At 44.8% G+C, this 22,584-nt stretch overlaps 1 protein-coding gene and 1 non-coding gene across 2 annotated transcripts in view; one reads left to right on the forward strand and one right to left on the reverse strand.

The window, feature by feature from the left end:
• Positions 1 to 13,786, reverse strand: part of POLA2 (DNA polymerase alpha 2, accessory subunit) — a 32,375-nt gene extending 18,589 nt beyond the window's left edge. Inside the window, 4 exon segments of the mRNA XM_032282867.1 lie at positions 6,537 to 6,594; positions 7,430 to 7,521; positions 8,319 to 8,443; positions 13,217 to 13,786. Coding sequence (XP_032138758.1) covers positions 6,537 to 6,594; positions 7,430 to 7,521; positions 8,319 to 8,443; positions 13,217 to 13,295 — 354 coding nt within the window. The 5' untranslated portion in view covers positions 13,296 to 13,786.
• Positions 9,771 to 9,877, forward strand: LOC116555251. Its single transcript, XR_004270450.1, has one exon. It is a non-coding gene; the product is annotated as a U6 spliceosomal RNA (small nuclear RNA).
• Positions 13,787 to 22,584: the final 8,798 nt, after the last annotated feature.

The raw sequence follows: 22,584 nt of genomic DNA on the forward strand, positions 1-22,584 counted from the left end.
TTCAGGACACTGTCCCTATTTTGAAGGCAATTATGAAAAACTGCCAAAAAGGACCACCAGGCAGGTAATCTGTGCTGCCAAATCTTTTGTATGTTTACTTTCTGTCCCCACCTCTCTTTGTTTTCAAACAGATCTGAGTTCTGCAATGCATAGATTTGATCTACAGGCACATATCTTCCTGAGAAGGAATGAGACCACATTACTACTTACTTTGGCAAACTCTACCACACATTTTCAAAGGAAATGACTCCAACCAGATAACAAAGCTGAGCTCATACTTGAAGAACTAGCAAACACCTCATTGATGGTCCTTTTTTCTGACTCATCAACAAGAATCCAAAGATAAGCCCAGAATGGAAGATAAAACCTATAGTCCAGAGACCTATTGCTCCCTAAAGTCGAAGATAACTGACTGTACTAGAGAAAACACGAAATCCTAGCTTGGATAGCAGCCAGGAAGCCAACTCATCTGCAGCTTTCCCTGCCCTAGGGCTCCTCCTGGCTGAGAGTTTAAGAAGTTATACTGCCAAGTGGTCAACTGGTGGCAACTGCAGGACAAAGCACCAGAGAACAGATTCAAAATCATCATTAGGCAGCTGCAATGGAAAACGAATTTAAAAAACAAATCCCTTATTCTACTACCCTGATATAATAACTAGTTTTGAATATTCCTTAATAGTATTTTAATATCTTTCTAGGCCAGGGGTAACAGCTCATGCCTGTAATCCCAGCACTTTGCGAGGTCAAGGTCGGAGGATTGCCTCAGCCCAGGAGTTCGAGACCAGCGTGGGCAACAGCGAGACCTCATGTCTGGGGAGAAAAAAAAAAAGCCAGGTGTGGTGGCTTATAATTTGCATATTAAAATTACAAATATAAAAATTATAGTCATAATCTTAGTTTATTTATTTAATTTTTTTGAGACGGAGTTTCGCTCTTGTTACCCAGGCTGGAGTGCAATGGCGCGATTTCGGCTCACCGCAACCTCCGCCTCCTGGGTTCAGGCAATTCTCCTGCCTCAGCCTCCTGAGTAGCTGGGACTACAGGCACGCGCCACCATGCCCAGCTAATTTTTTGTAGTTTTTAGTAGAGACGGGGTTTCACCATGTTGACCAGGATGGTCTTGATCTCTTGACCTCGTGATCCACCCACCTCGGCCTCCCAAAGTGCTGGGATTACAGGCTTGAGCTACCGCGCCCGGCCTAATCTTAGTTTAAATATAAATCTAAGTTTTATGTACTGATTTTTTCACTCGGTATTAATTATGAACATTTCCCCAAATTATTACATTTTTAGCACAGTGGCAAGATCTCAGCTCACTACAACCTCCGCCTCCTGGGTTCAAGAGATTCTGCTGCCTCAGCCTCCCAAGTAGCTGGGATTACAGGTGCCCGCCACCACAATCAGATAATTTTTGTATTTTTGGTAGAGATGAGGTTTCGCCAATTTGACCAGGCTGGTCTTGAACTCCTAACCTCAAGTGATCCACTCACCTTGGCCTCCCAAAATGCTGAGATTACACACATGTGCCACCGCACCTGGCACAATCTTTATCCTTTTTTTTTTTGAGATGGAGTTTCGCTCTTGTTGCCCAGCCTGGAGTGCAATGTGCAATCTTGGCTCACTTCAACTTCTGCCTCCAGGGTTTAAGCAACTCTCCTGTCTCAGTCTCCTAAGTAGCTGGGACTATAGGCATGCTAATTTTGTATTTCTAGTAGAGATGGGGTTTTGCCATGTTGGTTAGACTGGTCCCAAACTCCTGACCTCAGGTGATCCACCTGCCCTCCCACAGTGCTGGGACTACAGATCTTTATCCGTTTTAGTAGCTATGTTATTTGATTAAATTGACCTACAATTATTTACATAATTACTTCTCTATTGCTGGATTATGGGTTGCCTGCAATTTTCAGTGATAAGTAATGCTGATTCTCAGGGGAAAAGTGATTTGGCAAATTAAGATTTTAAATTTAAAAAATAAAATAATGCTAAAATGCACATTTTCATGCATACAGCTTTTCCCATCACGTCGAATTATTTCTTCAGAAGACATTTTTTGTTTGTTTGCTTCCCTAGGGAGAATTACTGGGTCAAAGGATAGAAAAGATTTTATGATTTTGGCCAGACATGGTGGCTCATGCCTGTAATCCTAGCATTTTGGGAGGCTGAGGCAGGAGGATCACCTGAGCTCAGGAGTTCAAGACCAGCCTCAGCAACATAGTGACACTCAGTCTTTTTTTTCATAATAATAAAAAAAGAATTTATAATTTTAATACATTTCCTCAAACTAGCTCCCAAAAATATTCTCCTAATATACAGTGTGCTACGGTACTCTAGGGCCAATGCTGTGGGGCAGGGATGATATTTTGAGAGAATGACAGTCTGTCTCGCAGGACATGGCAAGGTGATGGCACTTTGGTAAACAAGGCATAGTTTGGTGTTCTAGTCCTAGCCTCCGTGGTAAAAGTTAATAGTGTTCACTAACTCCAGTCCTGGTTCTCAGGGATGCGCTCCCTTTAACCAAGTTCATAAGATTCATTATTAACACTTAATGCTGGTTTCTTCTTTTCTTTTTTGAGATGGAGTCTTGTTCTGTCACCCAGGCTGGAGCGCAGTGGCATGATCTCGACTCACTGCAACCTCCGTCTCCCTGGTTCAAGGGATTCTCCTGCCTCAGCCTCCCAAGTAGCTGGTATTACAGGCATGTTCCACCACGCTCAGCTAATTTTTGTACTTTTAGTAGAGACAGGGTTTTACCATGTTGGCCAGACTGGTCTCAAACTCCTAATCTCAGATGATCCACTTGCTTCACAGCCTCCCAAAGTGCTAGGATTACAGGCGTGAGCCACCACACCTAGACGGTTTCATCTACTTTTTTTTTTGAGACAGAGTTTCACTCTTATCACCTAGGCTGGAGTGCAGTGGCACGATCTTAGCTCACTGCAACTTCTGCCTCTCAGGTTCATGCAATTCTCCTGCCTCACCCTCCTGAGTAGCTGGGATTACAGGCACCTGCCGCCACAACTGGCTAATATTTTTATATTTTTAATAGAGACGGGGTTTCACCACGTTGGCCAGGCTGGTCTCAAACTCCTGACCTCAGGTGATCCGCCCATCTTGGCCTCTCAAAGTGCTGGGATTGCAGGCACAAGCTACCGTGCCTGGCATGTTTCATAATTTCTAGTGAGAAATGTAGTCACCAATGATACCTTATTTTTATATCTGAGGGTAAGCACATTCTCATACCCACAGAGAAAATCAAATTATAACCAAGGATGGCAGTTTATTAATTTACTAGAAATATAATTGCCAAGCGTATGGGAACGCCAAGTCCTCATGCTAACACATTCTCTCCTGTTAGGGCACATGGCAGCCAAATCATAAGCAGATTTATGGTGAACATGGAGGCAAAAGAACAGTTGTCAGCTGCACAGGTGAAAGGCTTAATAGTGGTAAGCTAAAATCACTGACATATCGTAATTACCTCTATAGCAGAGGGACACCTGTTCCCAAGACCTGACAAGGGTCAGGCAACCTCAGCCTGGCACTGTTTGCGTGGAAAGGCCAATATTCACACTTTGACTATTTTATCATGCTGCCATTGATGCATGCCCCAACAGTGACTGAACAATTTCCATATGATGGGTACTGTTCTAAGTATTTTACATATCTCTAGGCCAGACATATATTGTTTGCTCAACCTTTCAATCCAACTCATTTAGTGTGGAATTCACAGTCACAAACTTTTTTTTTTTTTTTTTTTTTGAGATGGAGTCCTGCAGTGGCATGATCTTGGCTCGCTGCAACCTCTGCCTCCTGGATTCAAGTGGTTCTCCTGGCTTAGACTCTCAAGTAGCTGGGATTATAGGCACCTACCACCATGCCCAGCTAATTTTTTATTTTGAGTAGAGATGGGGTCTCACCACGTTGGCCAGGCTGGTCTCGAATTCCTGACCTCAAGTGATCCACCCGCCTCGGCCTCCCAAAGTGCTGAGATTACAGGCATGAGCCACTGTACCCAGCCTCACAGTAACAAATTTCGACTCACAATTTAGTCTCCCAAGTACTTCCATAGCAAGAATGGGGCATCCTAAATATGGGATTGCAGTCATTGGAAGGGTATCTACTTTTGCACCTGGCTTATGCATCAGTCTACTGAGAGCTGGGTTACCATGAGTCAGACTCTAAGAATATGATCAATTCTGAATACATAGACAAATTAGATGAAATTCTAGATCTGTGAAGCTGTCAACCCAATAAAACTGCGGTGGTCCCGTTGGTATTGCAATTCAGATCCTACCTAGAGAGCCAACCATACTCCCTTATTCAGAGGTCTTTCAACAACTATTAACGTGCCAGGGTGCTGGGAAAACAGCAGCAAGTAAAAACAAAGTCTCCGTTCTCAAGGAGATTCCATTCTAATGGAGGGAAGTCAGACTAAAACATAAAAGCCAGTATAGGCCAAGTGCAGTGGCTCATGCCTATAATCCCAGCACTTTGGGGGGCCTAGACAGGCGGATCATGAGGTCAAGAGATTGAGACCAGCCTGACCAACATGGTGAAACACTGTCTCTACTAAAAATACAAAAATTAACCGGGCATGGTGGCATGCGCCTGTAATCCCAGCTACTCAGAAGGCTGAGACAGGAATCGCTTGAATTTCAGGAGGCAGAGGTTGCAGTGAGCCGAGATTGCGCCACTGCACTCCAGCCTGGGTGACAGAGCAAGACTCCATCTCAAAAAAAAAAAAAAAAAAAAAAAAAAAGTAAGTAAGTATACACATGTTTGGTGGTAATAAGTCCCATGGATAAAAATAAAGGAAGAAAATAAAATAGAGGAAGGTGTTTGTTCTTTTAGGCAGGCTTGTTCCCTCTAACAAGGAGACATAGGAAGTGGACATACATTTGGCATGGGAGAAGCAGAGAGCAAGGGAGAGTCTGGAAAGAGGACAGAGGGAGGAGGGGGCCAGCTCCTACAGAAGTTCACACATGCTGGTTCAAACTTTGGGTATTAGGAGTAAAGATGGAAAGCCAGTGGGAGAAATGTGAGCAAGAAAACCTGACCTTTCGCTGGAAAAGAGCACTCTGGCTTCTGGGTAGAGTCGGTTAGAGGTAGACATGAAAGAAAGAAGCCAAGGGCTAGGTAGGAGGCTGTCCCAATCATTCAGAAGGAGACAATGATGCTGTGAACCTGGTGGTAGCAGTGGACCTGGTGGTGGCTGTGGAAGTGGCAAGAGGTGGCCAGATCCCGGAGAGGGATGACAGGAATATGCTGGATGTGGGGTGTGAGAGAATAAGGATTCAAGGAGGTTTCCAAGGCTCTTGGCCTGAATCAATGGAAGAATGGAGGTGTCCTTCACTGGGATATGGACTCAGAAAACTACTTTATGGGGAAAATCAAATGAATTAGTCTCTCCAATCTGAAGAAACTCTAACAAACACCTAATTATTTATTTTAACATTATATGTACCTGGTTTTGTGTTAGTAACTTCATAAGGCACATTTTTGGCTTTCTTGCTCTCCACAGGCATATCTAAACTATTTGCCTTCTTTCTTCTTGAGACACTGTCTCATTTTGTCACCCAGGCTGTAGAGCAGTGGCATGATCTCTGCTCATGGAAGTCTCAACCTCTTGGGCTCAAGTGATCTTGCCACCTCAGCTTCCCAAGTAGTTGGGACCTACAGGTGTGCACCACCATACCCAACTTTAAAAAAAAAATTATTTTTATAGAGGTGAGGTCTCACTCTTAAACTCTTGGGCTCAAAATCCTTCTGCCTTGGTCTCACAGAGTGCTGGGACTACAGGCATGAGCCACTGCACCCAGCCCTTACCTTCTTTCTTATGATGTAATTTACTTTGACTCACTCCATGTTCATGAATTTCTAGAAATTTATTTAGTTAGTATAAAGAATAATTACTACTACTGAATATATTGCATAGGGCCTGGTGCTTTAACTAGTCACTTCCTCTTCAAGTCCTCCAAGCTGGGGAATATTGTGCACTGGCTGTCAGCTTCCTGAGGGCAGAGCCCATCCACGTCTGTTTCATTTCCCATTGTTTACCCAGTGTCCAGTGCAGTACCTAGTTGTTGCTGGATAACTGAATGAATGAATCCTGATATTATGAATAAGGAAACAGTGGCTCAGAGATAAAACAACTCACTCAAGGCCACCTAGGGCTTCTGACTCAGACTTTGAAGGCAATGCTTTTTCACCACCCTACTTGGGCTTTCACACTGGGATCTGACACATAACTGAATTATTCAATCATAGAATAAAACTATGCAACTATTTAAAAAGGGAAATTATGCAGTAATTACAGTTACAGAAATGTTTCATGGTGTGCTGAGAAAAGCAGGATAGCTATATGTTTATAAGTACTGCCGTTACGTAAAACATTTAGATATATGATCAGAAAAGAAGCTATATAAGAGGAAATATAGTAGGAAATGCATGAGAGTGGTTGATTTTTTTTCCCTCAGATCTTCAAATGTTGTGATAACCTATTTTAAAATGCTACTTGTAAAACACTGTTTACTTACCTTTGAGGGTGTGGTATACGAGTTCAAGAGGATTTCCTCTTCTTCTTCCACTTCAATTCTAAGAACACTGGTTAAGAAAAACCATAATAAACCCTCATATAAGGCAACAGCTGATTGTTATAAGAAATCTCAATATTAGGTGAGTTTTACAATTATTGTTAATATTATTATTTTTTGAGATGGGGTTTCCTCTGTCACCCAGGCTAAAGTGCAGTGGTGCAATCTTGACTCACTGCAACTTCTGTCTCCTGGGTTCAAGCGATTCTCCCACCTCAGCCTCCCAACTAGGTGGGTCTACAGGTGTGTACCACCACGCCCAACTAATCTTTTTTTTAAATTTGTGCTTTGGCCGGGCACAGTGGCTCATGCCTGTAATCCCAGCACTTTGTGAGGCTGAGGCGGGCAGATCACCTGAGGTCAGGAGTTTGAGACCAGCCTGTCCAACACGGTGAAACCCTGTCTCTACTTAACAACAACAACAACAAAAAGTCAAAATTACCTGGGCATGACGGCACAAACCTGTAATCCCAGCTACTCTGGTGGCTGAGGCAAGAGAATCACTTCAAGTTGAAAGGTGGAGGCTGCAGTGAGTCGAGGTCACGCCACTGTACTCAAGCCTGGGTAAAAGGAGCAAAACTCCATCTCAAAAAAAAAAAAAGAAGAAAAAAATGTATACTTTTGGTAGAGATGGGGTTTCACTGTGTTGCCCAGGCTGGTCATGAATTCCTGGGCTCAGGTGATCTGCTTGCCTCAGCCTCACAAAGTGCTGGGATTACAGGCATCAGCCACCACGCCTGGCCTTATTATTTGTTTTTAAATTACATATGCAACTATAGACAAATTATAAAATACAACATGTAGCTTGATGCAAAGAGCTTCCACAGAAAGGATACAGCTCTTGAATGGAAACAATGTCTCTAGCTCCCGCATGGCCACTGTCCTTGTAGGCACTATGCCGGGCTTTGGACAATCTTTTGCTCAGAAACTGAAAAAGAAAAGATAGTGAATACATTACTTCATAGTCAAATAGTAGCGGAAGCATTTTCCAAAGCCTTGAGATAATAAAAGGTCTTCAAAATATAATCAAAGATATAACGTTCCTCAAAGAATTAAGATATATACAGACTAAAAACAAGATATCCCATGACTGTCTGTAACACATAACAATCCTAATAATACCAATTATTTGGTGAAGACTTATCACCTGCTGGGCATAGTTTTAAGTGCTTTATGTCCATTCTCATTTAATTCTTGTATTATTTTTTTTCTTGAGATGGAGTCTTGCTCTGTTGCCCAGGCTCTGGAGTGCAGTGGTGTAATTTCAGCTCACTGCCACCTCTGCCTCTTGGGTTCAAGTGATTCTCCTGCCTCAGCCTCCCGAGTAGCTGCAACTACAGGCGTGTGCCACCATGACCGGCTAATTTTTTGTATTTTTAGTCAACATAGTTCCACCATGTTGGCCAGGCTGGCCTCGAACTCCTGACCTCAGGTGATCCACTCGCCTCAGCCTCCGAAAGTGCTGGGATTACAGGTGTGAGCCAACATGCCCAGCCCATTCTCATTTAATTCTTTTAACAATCATAAAAAATACAGATTATTAGACCCAATGACAGAAGAGGAAACTGAGGCTCAGGGAAACTAAGAAGTTGGTCCAAGCTCATAGTGGGCCTGGAATCCAGGTCGGACTCAAAATCCCACTGTCTTCCCAACATATCACAATGCCTCCCCTGTAGAGCAGAAATGGAGAATCACATTATTAGTTTGCTTTCATTTTGTTCTTACCTCATGCTCAAAAGAGTTCAGGATCTCTGAGGTAAGGCCATCTTTATGTGTGCTGGTGCAGAAGGCTATAAGCTCACTTACCATTCCCTCCTCATTCTGTCCATACTGAACACAAAGCTCTACCACTGTAGGAAGGAAAATTGGACAAGTAAAAACTCAGTTAATTTATTGCAGCTTTCACCTCAAAAAGCATAAATAATCCTGTTTACTCAATCAATGTTTATGCAGAATCTATTAGTGCCAGGCATTGTTTTGGGCTAATGAGAAACAAGACAGAAGCATCCTTGTCCTCACAAAGCTTACTACTGGGGGGAGACAGATGGGGATGAGGGCAAAATCAGGGGGACCAATTAAGAGAATCATGGCAAAGCCCAGGTAAGAGATGATGGTGGCTTGACCAAGATGGCGGCAGTGGAGATGGCGAGAAGTGGTTGAACTCTGGATAGGACTTTACAAACTGAAAGTAAAGCCAGTGGGATCTGCTAACTGAAGGTAAGGACTGAAAAAAAGAAGTCAAGGATGATGCTGATATTTTTAGCCTGTACAATAGCAAGAGTGGTGTCCCTATTATCTGAGATGGGGAAAAGAGCAGGAGGAACTATTCTGGGGAGAGAGAGGAGATAAGAGCTTAGTTTTAGACATGCAGAATTTGAGATGCCATTTAGACATACAACTGGAGACAGTAGGTTGTTGAAAAGACCAGCCTGAAGCTCGGGCAAGAGGTCCAGGCTAAGATATAAATTTGGGAACCGTCAGTAAATACTTGGGATATAAAGCTATGAGACCCCAGGTGAGATCAACAAGGGAGTGAGTGTATCTAGAAGGGAGAAAAGATCCCAGACTTCAGTCTTGGGGTGCCTTAGGGCCTCTGAGGACGAATCTGCAAAGCCTGAGAAGTGGTGACACAAGCAAAGCTGAAGAAAAACTAGGAGTAAGCCAGGTGCAGTGCCTCACGCCTATAATCCCAATACTTTGGGAGGTTGAGGTGGGCAGATTGTTTGAGCCCAGGAATTCGAGACCAGCTTGGGCAACATGATGAAACCCTGTTTCTACAAAAAATACAAAAATTAGCTGGGCTTGGTGGCACGTGCCTGTAGTTCCAACTACTTGGGAGCTGAGGTGGAAAGATGCTTGAGCCAAGAAGGTTGAGGCTGCAGTGAGCTGTGATTTGACCGTTACACTCCAGCCTGGGCAACAGAGCAAGACCCTGTCTCAGAAAAAAAGAAAACGAAAAACGAGTAGCGTCTAAGATGGTAAAAGAAAAATGTGTTTAAAAAAAGAAAAAATGACAAACAGTCAAGTGCCGCTGCTAATTCAAGACGAGGACTGAGAATTCATCACCAGTTTTTAGCAAGGTGAAGGTGATTGGTAACCTGGAATAGAGAAGTGGTGGCAACAAAAGAACTTACTGAAATGGATTTAAGGAGGAAACATTTAAAGATGGCAAGACCCGTGCTCGCTTCTGCAGTACATATACTAAAAGTGGAACAATACAGAGAAGATTAGTATGGCCCCTCTGCAAGGATGACAAGCAAACTTGTGAAGCGTTCCATATTTTTGGGTGAAGTATATGAACAGACACTTCTCAAAGTAAGACATTTATGCAGCCAACAAACATATGAAAAAAAAGCTCATCATCACTGGTCATTAGAGAAATGCAAATCAAAACCACATTGAAATACCATCTCACGCCAGTTAGAATGGCAGTCATTAAAAAACTAGGAGACAACAGATGCTGAAGAGGATGTAGAAAAATAGGAACACTTTTACACTGTTGGTGGGAGTGTAAATTAGTTCAACCATTGTGGACGACAGTGTGGCAATTCCTCAAGGATCTGGATCTAGAAATACCATTTGACCCAGCAATCCCATTACTGGGTATATACCCAAAGGATTGCAAATCATCCTATTAAAAGATACATGCACACCTATGTTTACTACGGCACTGTTCACAATAGCAAAGACTTGGAACCAACCCAAATGCTCATCAATGATAGGCTGGATAAAGAAAATATGGAACATATACACCATGGAATACTATGCAGCCATAAAAAAGGATGAGTTCATGTCCTTTGCAGGGACATGGATGAAACTGGAAACCATCATTCTCAGCAAACTGAATGAGAAAACACAAGAACAGAAAACCAAACACCACATGTTCTCACTTATAACTGGGTGTTGAACAATGAAAACACATGGACACAAGAAAAGGAACATCACACACCTGGGCCTGTCAGTGGGTGGGGGATAGGGGAGGGATGGCAGGGAGTTGGAGGGCTAAGGGAGGGATAGCATTAGGAGAAATACCTAATGTAGATGACAGGTTGATAGGTGCAGCAGACCACCATGGCACGTGTATACCTATGTAACAAACCTGCATGTTCTGCACATGTACCCCAGAACTTCAAGTAAAAAAAAAGATGGCAAGACCCTTTTGAGGTCTGTTGTAATTGGGAAGGAGAGAACTGGGAGTGGGAAGTAGGGTCAACAGAGTATTTTAAAGGCAGGATTGGAAGCATATTTCTATACTAGTAGGAAAAAAATATTGTAAAGAGAAAAATAGAAAATATGTAAGAGGAGAATTACCAGTGATGTCCTTAATTAGGTGAGAAGGAATGGGGTTTAGCACTCAAGTGGAGGGCTTGGATTTTGCTAGGAATATGGAAGTTTATTCATTGTAATAGGAAAGAAGGCTAGGTATATGCCACAAATATGGGTCAGTGAGACGTAATGGTGGTGGCTGACAGAAGTTTTCTAATGCTTCTATTTTTTTTTTTTTTTTTCAGCAAAAAATAGAAGTTTGTCAGCTGAGAGTGAGGGTGGGACAGAAGGATGTTAAAAGAGGAGAAGGTGGAAAATAGTAATCTGGAAGACTCAGAGTGAAGAGACAAGGGGCTGGGCATGGTGGCTCATGCCTGTAATCCCAGTACTTTGGTAGGCCAGGGTGGATGGATCACGTGAGGTCAGGAGTTCAAGATCAGTTTGGCCAACATGGTGAAACACCATCTCTCTACTAAAAATACAAAAAGGAGCCGAGTGTGGTGACGTGGACCTGTAATCTTAGCTACCTAGGAAGCTGTGGCAGGAGAATCGCTGGAACCTGGGAAGTAGAGGCTGTAGTGAGCCAAGATCACACCATTGTACCCTACCCTTGGTGACAGAGGGAGACTACATCTCAAAAAAGAAAAAAAAAAGGGCCAGGCGCGGTGGCTCACGCCTGTAATCCCAGCACTTTGGGAGGCTGCAGCAGGTGGATCATGAGGTCAGGAGATCAAGATCATCCTGGCCAACATGGTGAAACCCTGTCTCTACTAAAAATACAAAAAATTAGCCAGGCTTGGTGGTGCACGCCTGTAGTCCCAGCTACCCAGGAGACTGAGGCAAAGGAATCGCTTAAAGCCAGGAGGCAGAGATTGCAGTGAGCTGAGATCATGCCACCGACTACTCTCCAGCTTGGCAACAGAGCGAGACTCCATGTCAAAAATTAAAAAAAAAAAAAAAAGAGAGACCAGGGAAATACAGTTGACCGTCAGGCAACATTAAGGTGCCATTGAGGCTACTGATGATCCAAAGCCCACAATTACAAAGCCACGCCAGTTTAGCCCTACGTGAGATGGAAGCAACTGGCATCTTGGCCTGAAGCCTTTACAAATTTGGTTCACATAACTAATTACTCTTGTGTTGATTTAATGCTTACTATGTAAATTTCTCACAATAAGAGGTTTTCCACTTAAGCTTACTTTTAAAAAGTGAAGGGCCAGGCAGCGGCTCATGCCTGTAATCCCAGTACTTTGGGAGGCTGAAGTGGTTGGATCACTTGAGGTCAGGAATTCAAGACCAGCCTTGGCCAACAAAAACAACAACAACAAAAAATTAGCCGGGCCTGGTGTCAGGTGCCTGTAATCCCGGCTACTTGGGAGGCTGAGGCAGGAGAGTTGCTTGAACCCCAGAGGTGGAGGCTGCAGTGAGCTGAGATCGTGCCACTGCACTCCATTCCAGCCTGGGAGATAAAGCAAGACTCTGTCTCAAAAAAAAAAAAAAAAAAAAAAAAAGAGGGCCCTGGGCATAAAGACTTGAAGTATTCTGGTTTCTGAAAGGAATTTCTCACCATAAACTAACATGCTTGCATTCTCTTTTTATATATAAGAAGTTCAAAGTGTTGAGTGGTTAAGGCAGGTGCACATTTATACCGATTCTAGAACTTCCACATCTCCTAAGCTTTGCTTCAAATAACTCCTTACACTGCTCTACAGCTTGACCAACATGAAGTACTCCTATAATGGAGCACTGCACTCTGCGGCAGGACACCTGGCTTCACAGACAACTCAGGCAATTAGCTTTCCTTGTCTGTTTCTCCATCTGTAAACAGAGGGAGCCAACAAGCTCCCTAAAGCTCCTTCCAAAGCTCAAATTCAATTTTAGGAACCCACCTCAAGGGATTCATATTTGTACATACCACCAACAGCTCTGATGAGAGAACTGATGGATCAGCAGGGGTTTAAGGTGTAGGCTGAAAAGGGAGGAGCCAAGAATAAAAAGCTGCATATCAAAACCCCCACACCTCTTGCTTCTTTACCAGGGTGTCAACAATTTCCAAACTCAGGTGCCACCCGAGCCTCGTTTCGATCTAGCACATGCCAATTCCACCTTTCGGGAACTTCGAGTTGGTTTAAAATCGTGCTGCATATTCTTATTTTTCATTTGGCATTCAATTGGTACCCAGTGGGCATTTCAAAGTCCCCACATCCTAAATCTCAAAACTCAGTTTGATTCTTCATCTCACAGCCACCGAGAACTCAGCTCAAGGGAAGGTGGAAACTGGAACCGCTACCCTTTCGGTTTTGCGCGCCGAGGAACCCGGGCGAGAGCGTGGAGCACCGCTAGGGCGCGGGACTCACATTTCTCAATCAGAGCCTCCTCGCAGTCTAGGCCGAAGATCTGCAGCTCCTCCGCCAGCTGCTTGGGCGACACGGACATGGTCGCCCAAGCCGGGGGCCGGGAAGTGGGTCTACCCAGCTCCGACCTGCGCCCAAGAAACCCTCGGCTTCTTATCCTTCCACTCTCCGCGGACCGTGGCTGGAGGTGATCAACTAGCCCAAGCAAGACCTCACACTGTCAGAAGGCCCCGGCCGTTGGCCACAGATAAATACTCTTTTTAAAATAATGAAGGTGTGGCCCCCAAACGCCCTGGAGGGAGCAGAAATCTCAAGAGGACGCTTTCCTGGGGAGAACGTCCCGCTTCCTAAAAGCTACGCCAGAGCTTCTCAGTGACGGTAACAGACAAGAGTGGCCAGGAAAAACCCGCCAAATGGTTCGTGCAGCGCACGCATGCGCGAGACCCTGCTCCAACCCCACCCCTTTCCCTTGCTTTCCGGGGCTCATCCTCCCGGACCCCACGCACGCACGCGCGGCCCAGGGCGCGTGCGCACTAGCGGGCGTGTAGGTGATTCTACGCACGCGCCTAGCGGCCAGCCCGCCGGCGGCTGCGCAGTTCTTTCTCGCTGGGCGAGAAGGTCGGGTGTGACCCGCGAAGCGCTTGGGTTACTTGTAAGGAAACTGAGTCTGTGTGCTAATGGCAGATACCTGTTTTCTGGGCATTGGCTGCTCGGTGAAGCTCAGTGGCTTATGTTCGTCACTCTTTTTCCTTGTTCCGTTGTGCGCTGGCGTGCGTTCGACTGTCTCAAACTTACTGTACCCCCTTCTCCGTTGCCCTTGTCATCCCTGCCTGTTGTGCCCGTGGTTCATCCGAGAAGAATGGCTTCAGTAGGGAATCTGACCGTGGTGCCAGCCACAGTGCTGGGTATTTTTTCTGAATCTGGAGCATTTGGGGGGGGATATGAGGTGGGAAGGTGACAGAAATAATTTAGTTTTGGACACGTTACGTTTGAGTGCCTCTGGGATTTCCAGGTAGAGATTCCCAGTGGGTGACTGGGAATTCCCCACCGAGGCTTGGGAGTAAAGGTAGGTCACTAAAAGAGAGTTTAAGATGAGAAGAGTTAAATATTTCAAGATTTCCCCTTGAAATACATCATAATTATTTGAGCTAAAAATCTCAACCGTAGGCGTCATACTCTGATGGTGGAATGGTAGACTGGTAGAGCGTTTCTAGAGAAGAGTTTAGCAATATGTATCAGGAGCCTTAAAAATATCCATCCCAGACCTGGCGCGTTGGCTCACGCCTGTAATCTCAGCACTTTTGGGAGGCCGAGGTGGGCGGATGACTTGAGCCCAGGAGTTCAAAATCAGTCTGGGCAACATGGCGAAACCCCTTCTCTACAAAAAAATTAGCCAGCCACGGTGGCAGATGCCTGTGATCCCAGCTAGTCCGGGGCTGAGGCAGGAGGATCGCTTGAGTTTGGGAGGTCGAGGCTTCAGTGAGTCAAAATCACCTCTCTGCACTCCAGCCTGGGCGACAGAGCAATATCCTGTCTCAAAAAACAGAAACCAATTTTAGGAACCCACCTTAAGGGATTCATATTTGCACAGAGGATCCATCATGAAGGATTGGCTCTTTCAGGGTTCACACCCTTAAGCCTCAAATATTTACTATCAATAAATACAAATAAATATCAAATAAATACAAATGTGTTACATATGTATTTTTCCCAGCCTATCTTTTGACTTCCTGGTTTTTATCTACCACACAACATTGTACAATTCTTTTCCTTTATGGGTTTTAGGTTTCCTGCTTTGCTTAATACGGTCTCCTCGACCTAAGTTTATGCAAATATTCTTCCAATTTTTGTTTATTTAATTACTTTACATTTTGCCTTTAGATCCCTTATCCACCTAGAACTAATCTTATCTGTGATGTGAGGAAGGATTTAGTTTTGTTTTATTCCTGACAAACAGCCAGCATGTCAGCAGTTATATTTAGTAAATAAAACATTCTCCAACTGACTTGAATTGTAAACTTTCATATCTCAGGTCCGCAGAAACAGTTGAATTTGTTTCTGGATTTTCTGTTTTATTCCACTGATTTATTTGTTGTCTTTTCTATGTCAATGTAATATTTTGATTGCAGGAGTAAATCAAGTGGGTTTTAGATCTGTGACATAGCCAAGTCCTAAAACAATTGTAGCTGGGACAAAACAAATTTATTGCTCTGTCAGATTAAATAATTTCAGAGATGGGTAAACCAGGGCTAAAATGGTGACTTCAAGTTCATCAGGCCTCCATCTTTCTGCTCCACTGTCCTCCAATTAATCTTCAACCTTAAGGTCACCTCAGCCGGGCGCGGTGGCTCACGCCTGTAATCCCAGCACTTTGGGAGGTCGAGGCGGGTGGATCACCAGGTCAAGAGATCGAGACCATCCTGGTCAAAATGGTGAAACCCCGTCTCTACTAAAAATACAAAAAATTAGCTGGGCATGGTGGCGCATGCCTGTAATCCCAGCTACTCAGGAGGCTGAGGCAGGAGAATTGCCTGAACCCTGGAGGCGGAGGTTGCAGTGAGCTGAGATCGCGCCATTGCACTCCAGCCTGGGTAACAAGAGCGAAACTCCAACTCAAAAAAAAAAAAAAAAAAAAAAAAGGTCACCTCATAGTCCAAGATGGCTTCTGGAATTCCAGCCATCACATTCACATTCCATTCCAACTAGCAGAAAGTAGGAAGAAGAAAGGGTAAATACAAATTTTAAAAATAAACTAGAAAACACAGTGAAAAGAGAAATGAAACAAAAATAGAAAAAAGAAAAAAATGACTTTCGCAAACCATTGTCTATCCCTTTTTGAAGAGGAGTCTTTCTAGAAGTCCTTCCCAACCACTTTTCCTTAGACTTATCTTTAAAGGAGGCTGGGAAATGTAAGTTTATAAGTTGTATTGTAATATTATTGAGGGAACACATTGCTACCCCATCAATATACAAATTTTGTTAGTAAGAAAAGACTTAAGGCTGGGCGTGGTGGCTCATGCCTGTAATCCCAGCACTTTGGGAGGCCAAGGCGGGCGGATCATGAGGCCAGGAGTTCAAGACCAGCCTGGCCAATATGGTAAAACCGTGTCTCTACTAAAAATACAAAAATTAGCCGGGCATGGTGGCAGGCGTCTGTAATCCCAGCTACGTGGGAGTCTGAGGCAGGAGAATCACTTGAACCCAGGAGATGGAGGTTGCAGTGAGTTGAGATCGTGCCATTAGATTCCAGCCTGGGCAACAAGAGTGAAAACTCCATCTCAAAAAAAAAAAAAAATACATAATCAGACTGGGTGTGGTGACTCACACCTGTAATCCCAGCATTTTGTGAGGCCAACGTGAACGGATTACCTGAAGTCAGGAGTTCAAGACTAGCCTGGCCAACATGGCGAAACCGATCTCTACTAAAAAAAAAAAAAAAAAAAAATTAGCCAGGTGTGGTGGTGGGCGCCTGTAGTCTCAGTCACTCAGGAGGCTGAGGCAGAAGAATTGCTTGAACCCAGGTGGCGGAGGTTGCAGTGAGCTGAGATCATACCACTGCGCTCCACTCTGGGCAACGTTAGTTAGGGTGAAATGTTAGAAGAGGTTAATGCCAGGGTCCAATTGTACATTGTTGTTGGGATACACAGGGTGGGTTGGCCACATGTATTCTGTAGCCCACTGGAATCAGCATAGAGTGGAAATCAGATGGAACATGGAGTGCAGTGGCTTGATCACGACTCACTGCAGCCTCGACCTACCGGGGCTCACTCAATCCTCCCACCATAGCCTCTCGAGTAGCTGGGTCTACCGGTACACACCACCACGACCTAGCTAATTTTTTTTTTTTTTTTAGAGATAGGGCTTTACAGTGTTTTTTGTTTGGTTGGTTGTTTTTGTTGTTGTAGGGATGTGGTTTCAGCATGTTGCCCAAGCTGTTTTTGAGCTCCTGGGCTCAAGCAATCCGCCTGCCTCAGCCTCCCAAAGTGTTGGGATTACAGGTGTGAGCCACTATGCCCGACCTATTTTATACTTTTATTTATTTTACACTTTTATATACGCTTTTTTTTTTTTTTTTTTTTTTTGGTAGAGACGGAGTTTCCCTCTTGTTGCCCAGGCTGGAGTGCAATGGTGGGATCTTAGCTCACTGTAATCTCCACCTCTCAGGTTCAAGAGATTCTCCTGTCTCAGCCTCCTAAGTAGCTGAGATTTCAGGCATGTGCCACCATGCCCAGCTAATTTTGTGTTTTTAGTAGAGACGGGGTTTTGCAATGTTGACTAGGCTGGTTTTGACCCCGACCTCAAGTGATTCACCCGCCTTGGCCTCCCAGAATGCTGAGATTACAGGCGTGAGTTACCTCACCCGGCCATCTATGTGTTTTAATCATGGTTAAAGCACATAACAATGTATCATCTTAACCATTTGTAAGTGTTCAGTTCAGTAGTGTAAGTACATCTTTTCTTTATCTTTGATGCTCTCCAGAAGCAGGGGATTTGGGAATTTGGGAATTTGGGGAGGCACTGCTCTATGCAGGTATATTACCACCAGGTGGCGGCAACATAGCATGGTCTTCTGGGTCTGGTCTGAATTTCTCCAGGATTTTAAAATAATGTTTATTTATTTAATGTGTATAAATTTATGGGTGCGAATGTAATTTTATTACATGCATAGATTGTGTAGTGGTGAAGTCAGGGCTTTCAGGGTATCCATTCACATAAACAACACACATTGTACTCATGCAGTCGTCTCTGTGCATCTACCCCCACCCTCTCACTCTTCGGAGTTGCAGTTGTCTACCATTCCACACTCTGCACCCATGTGTACATATTATGTAGCTCCCTCTTAGAAGTGAGAATGTGCAGTATTTGTCTTTCTGTGTCTGACTTGTTTTACTTAATGGCCTCCAGTTCCATCCGTGTAGCTGCAAAAGACATGATTTCATTCTTTTTTATGACCCAGTAGTATTCCACGGTGTATATGTGCCACATTCTCTTTATCCAATCATCTGTTGATGGGTGCTTAGGTTGATTCAATATCTTTGCTTTGTGAATAGTGCTATGGGAAACGCACCGGTGCAGGTACCTTTTTGATGTAATGATTGCTCTTCCTTTGGGTAGATACTAGGTAGTGGTATTGCTGGAGTGCATGTTAGTTCTATTGTAGTTCTTTGAGAAATTGTTGTATTGTCTTGCATAGAGGTTGTACTAATTTACAGTTCCCTGACAGTGTATAAGAGTTACCTTTTCGGCTGGGTGAGGTGGCTCATGCCTGTAATCCCAGCACTTTGAGAGGCCGAGGCAGGTGGCTCACTTAAGGTCAGGAGTTTGAGACCCGCCTGGCCAAAATAGTGAAACCTTGTGTCTACTAAAAATACAAAAAATTCGCTGGGAGTGGTGGTGGGCATCTGTAGTCCCAGCTACTTGGAAGGCTGAGACAAGAGAATCTTGAACCTGGGAGGTGGAGGTTGCAGTGAGCCGAGGTTGCGCCACTGCACTCCAGCCTGGGCAACAGAGTGAGGCTCCGTCTCAACAACAACAAAAAAGAGTTCCCTTTTTTCCACATCCTTGCCAACATCAATATTGTTGTTATTCAAATTTTCTTCCTCCCAAATTCCCCCCATGCTGTGATCTGAAACTAAGGCTTTGTGCATAGTGGGAGGCAAGATTTAAAGAAACAAAGCTTGGGATGGTCATGGTGGCTCCTGCCTGTAATCCCAGCACTTTGGGAGACTGAGGTGGGCAGATCATCTGAGGTCAGGAGTTCAAGACCAACCTGGCCAACATGGGAAACTCATTTCTACTAAAAATACAAAATTTAGCTGGGCATGGTGCCTGTAATCATAGCTACTCAGGAGGCTAAGGCAAGAGAATTGCTTGAATCCAGGAGGTGGAGGTTGCAGTGAGCTGAGATTGTGCCACTGCACTCCAGCCTGGGTGACAGAGCAAGACTCCGTCTCAAAAAAACCCAAAGCTCTAAACCTTGAACCTATTAGCAACTGTTTATTGAGTTACTACTACGTCCGAGGCACTGAGTTAGACCTGTGGTAAAGGTGGTGGGAGCTGAGAGGGAATAATAACAGCAGCTGGGATGGGTATCTTGTTGGCTACTTCTCCCTAGTTATCTTTACTCCTTAGGCAGCCCTGTGTGCCATGACTGTTACCCACCCTCACCTCCCATAGTTCTCCCTGTTGAGGCCCCTGTGAGTGGCTTGAAATTCAAATATGATCATGTCAGTACCCCCGTTCCCTTAGGACCCTGTCAGTGAGTTCCTCTTACTTTTAGGATGAAGAGTAAGCCTCTCAATCTGACCCAATAGGCCTGTTTTTTTTCTCCTTCCTTCCTGCCTTCCTTCCTTCTCTTTCTTCCTTCCTTCCCTCTTTTTTCTTTCTTTATTTCTCTCTCTCTCTCTCTCTTTCCTTTCTTGTCTTTCTGTCTTTTTTGAGACAGAATCTCGGTCTGTCACCCAGGCTGGAGTGCAGCAGTACAATCTCAACTCACTGCAAACTTCGCCTCCCAAACTCAAGCAATTCTCCTGCTTCACCCTCCCGAGTAGCTGGGACTATAGGTGCCTGCCACCACGCCTGGCTAATATTTGTATTTTTAGCAGAGATGGGGGTTCACCACATTGGCCAGGCTGGTCTTGAACTCCTGACCTCAAGTGATCTGGCCGCCTGGGCCTCCCAAATTGCTGGGATTATAGGTGTGAGCCACTACACCCGACCATTGAAGAGATATTTTAAATTTTGATGAAATCCAGTTTATCAATTTTTTTCTTTTATGGTTTATGCTTTTTGTTTCCTAAGAAAATTTGTATAACCCAAGATCACAAAGATTTTCTCCTGTTTTCTTCTAGGCTGAGGCAGGTGGATCATTTGAGGTCAGGAGTTCAAGCAGAATATGAGGCAAATGTGGGACTCTTCTGAACTCAGGCTCTATGCAATTGTACGGGCTGCACGCCCACGAAGCTGACTGTGTTCATAGTTGTTCCCAGCTAATGCCAGAGGGTCTCTTTGCTTGAAGCCAGCAGCAGGTTGGGACCACCCTGGTGGGCTGCCCTTCTGTGGGCCTCTGCTTCTCAGCTGCTCCATTTCTGCTCAGTGGGGCTGTATTATAATCCTCACCGTACCCTCCTGAGACCTGCGGACAGCCATGAGGGCAGGAGTATGCTAGCAACAGCCCTGGCTGGGTGCCCTCTCCTGAGCGAGCTGGGTGTGGGCTAGGATTATCTGACAACTGACCTTGGGTTGCCCATGAGTGAGTGCTAAGAGAGAAGTAGTCCTGGGAACCCAAGAAAGGCAGCCCTAAGGAGATAACAATGAAAGCATTATTGAAACTTTTTTCCTTCTTTTGTGATTCTGCATAGTCATCCTCTCTTGCACAGAACTTCCGTCTAGAATGGTAGGAAATCACCCATAACAGTACGCATTACCTTATTTGTTAAAAGCGTTTAGGACTCATTAGGAGAGAGGCTCCTCTTGCAAATGAGGGAGTCTGTGCCAGTGGCGCTTCGTCAGTGGGACACCAATGCTGGAGCAGAAGCAGCAGGAGGAGGGCGATGATGGAAATGTTCTGGATCTGTGCTGCTGGATTCAGTAGCTGCCAGCCCCACGTGGCTACTGAGCACGTAGAATGGAAGCTGAGGTATTACATTTTAAATTTCATGTAATTTTGGCTGGGCACAGTGGCTCATGCCTGTAACTCCAGCACTTTTGGAGGCCAAGGTGGGCGGATCACAAAGTCAGGAGATCGAGACCGGCCTGGCCAATATGGTGAAACCTCATCTCTGCTAAAAATACAAAAATTAGCTAGGTATGGTGGCGCATGCCTGTAATCCCAGCTACTCAGTAGGCTGAGGCAGGAGAATCGCTTGAACCAGTGAGTCAGAGGTTGCAGTGAGCCGAGATCACACCACTGCATTCCAACCTTGCGACAGAGACTCCGTCTCAAAAAAAAAAAAAAAATTCATGTAATTTTAACTAGTTTAAAAATTTTCTATAGCTACATGTGGCAGTGACAACCTAGTTGGACAGTAGAGACTAAATCTAGAGCTAGAACCAAGCTGATCCTCCCACCTCGGCCTCTGAAAGTGCTAGGATTACAGGTGAGAGCTACGGCGCCTGGCCCCACTATTGATACCACCTGCGGCTCAGGAAAAAAAAAAGATTCCTTTCAAACATTACTGCTCATTGACAATGCACCTGGTCAGCCAAGAGCCTGATGGAGATGTGCAAGAAGATGAATGTTGTTTTCATGCCTCAAACACAACATCCATTCTGCAGCCCATGGATGAAGGAAGAATTTCAACTTTTAAGTGTTATTATTATTATTATTATTATTTTTTTTTTTTTGGGGTGGAGTTTCGCTCTTGTTACCCAAGCTGGAGTGCAATGGCGCGATCTCGGCTCACCGCAACCTCCGCCTCCTGGGTTCAGGCAATTCTCCTGCCTCAGCCTCCTGAGTAGCTGGGATTACAGGCACGTGCCACCATGCCCAGCTAAAATTTTTTGTAGTTTTAGTAGAGACGGGGTTTCACCGTGTTGACCAGGATGGTCTCAATCTCTTGACCTCGTGATCCACCCGCCTCGGCCTCCCAAAGTGCTGGGATTACAGGCTTGAGCCACCGCGCCCGGCCCAAGTGTTATTATTTAAGAAATACATGTTGTGGCCTGGCGTGGTGGCTCACCCCTTTAAACCCAGCACTTTGGGAGGCCGAAGTGGGCGGATCACTTGAGGTCAGGAGTTCGAAGACAGCCTGACCAACATGGTGCAACCCCCTCTCTACTGAACACACAAAAGTTGTCCAGGTATGGTGGTGGGCGCCTGTATCCCACCTGCTCAGGAGGCTGAAGCAGGAGAATCTCCTAAACCTGAGAGACAGAGGTTGCAGTGAGCTGAGATTGTGCTACTGCGCTCCAGCCTGGGCGACAGAGCAAGACTAAAAAAAAAAAAAAAAAAAAATGGCCAGGTGCGGTGGCTCACGCCTGTAATTCCAGCACTTTGGGAGGCCGAGGTGGGTGGATCACAAGGTCAAAAGTTCAAGACCAGCCTGGCCAACATAGTGAAACCCCATCTCTACTAAAAATACAAAAATTTGTAGGGTATGGTGGCGTGTGCGTATAGTCCCAGCTTCTCGGGAGGCTGAGGCAGGAGATTTGCTTGAACTCAGGAGGTGGAGGTTGCAGAGGGCCAAGATTGAGCCACTGCACTCCAGCTTGGGCAACAGAGTGAGACTTCGTCTCAAAAAATAAATAAAATAAAATAAAAAAACTACAAAGATTTTATAAGGCTACAGCTGCCATGGAAAGTGATTCCTCTGATGGATCTAGGCAAAGTTAACTGAAAACCTGGAAAGGATTCACCATTCTAGGTGCCA

Source organism: Sapajus apella, unplaced genomic scaffold, assembly GCF_009761245.1.
Source record: "Sapajus apella isolate SASKATOON/1434 unplaced genomic scaffold, GSC_monkey_1.0 scaffold14, whole genome shotgun sequence".
In the NCBI taxonomy this organism is placed as follows: Eukaryota; Metazoa; Chordata; class Mammalia; order Primates; family Cebidae; genus Sapajus; species Sapajus apella.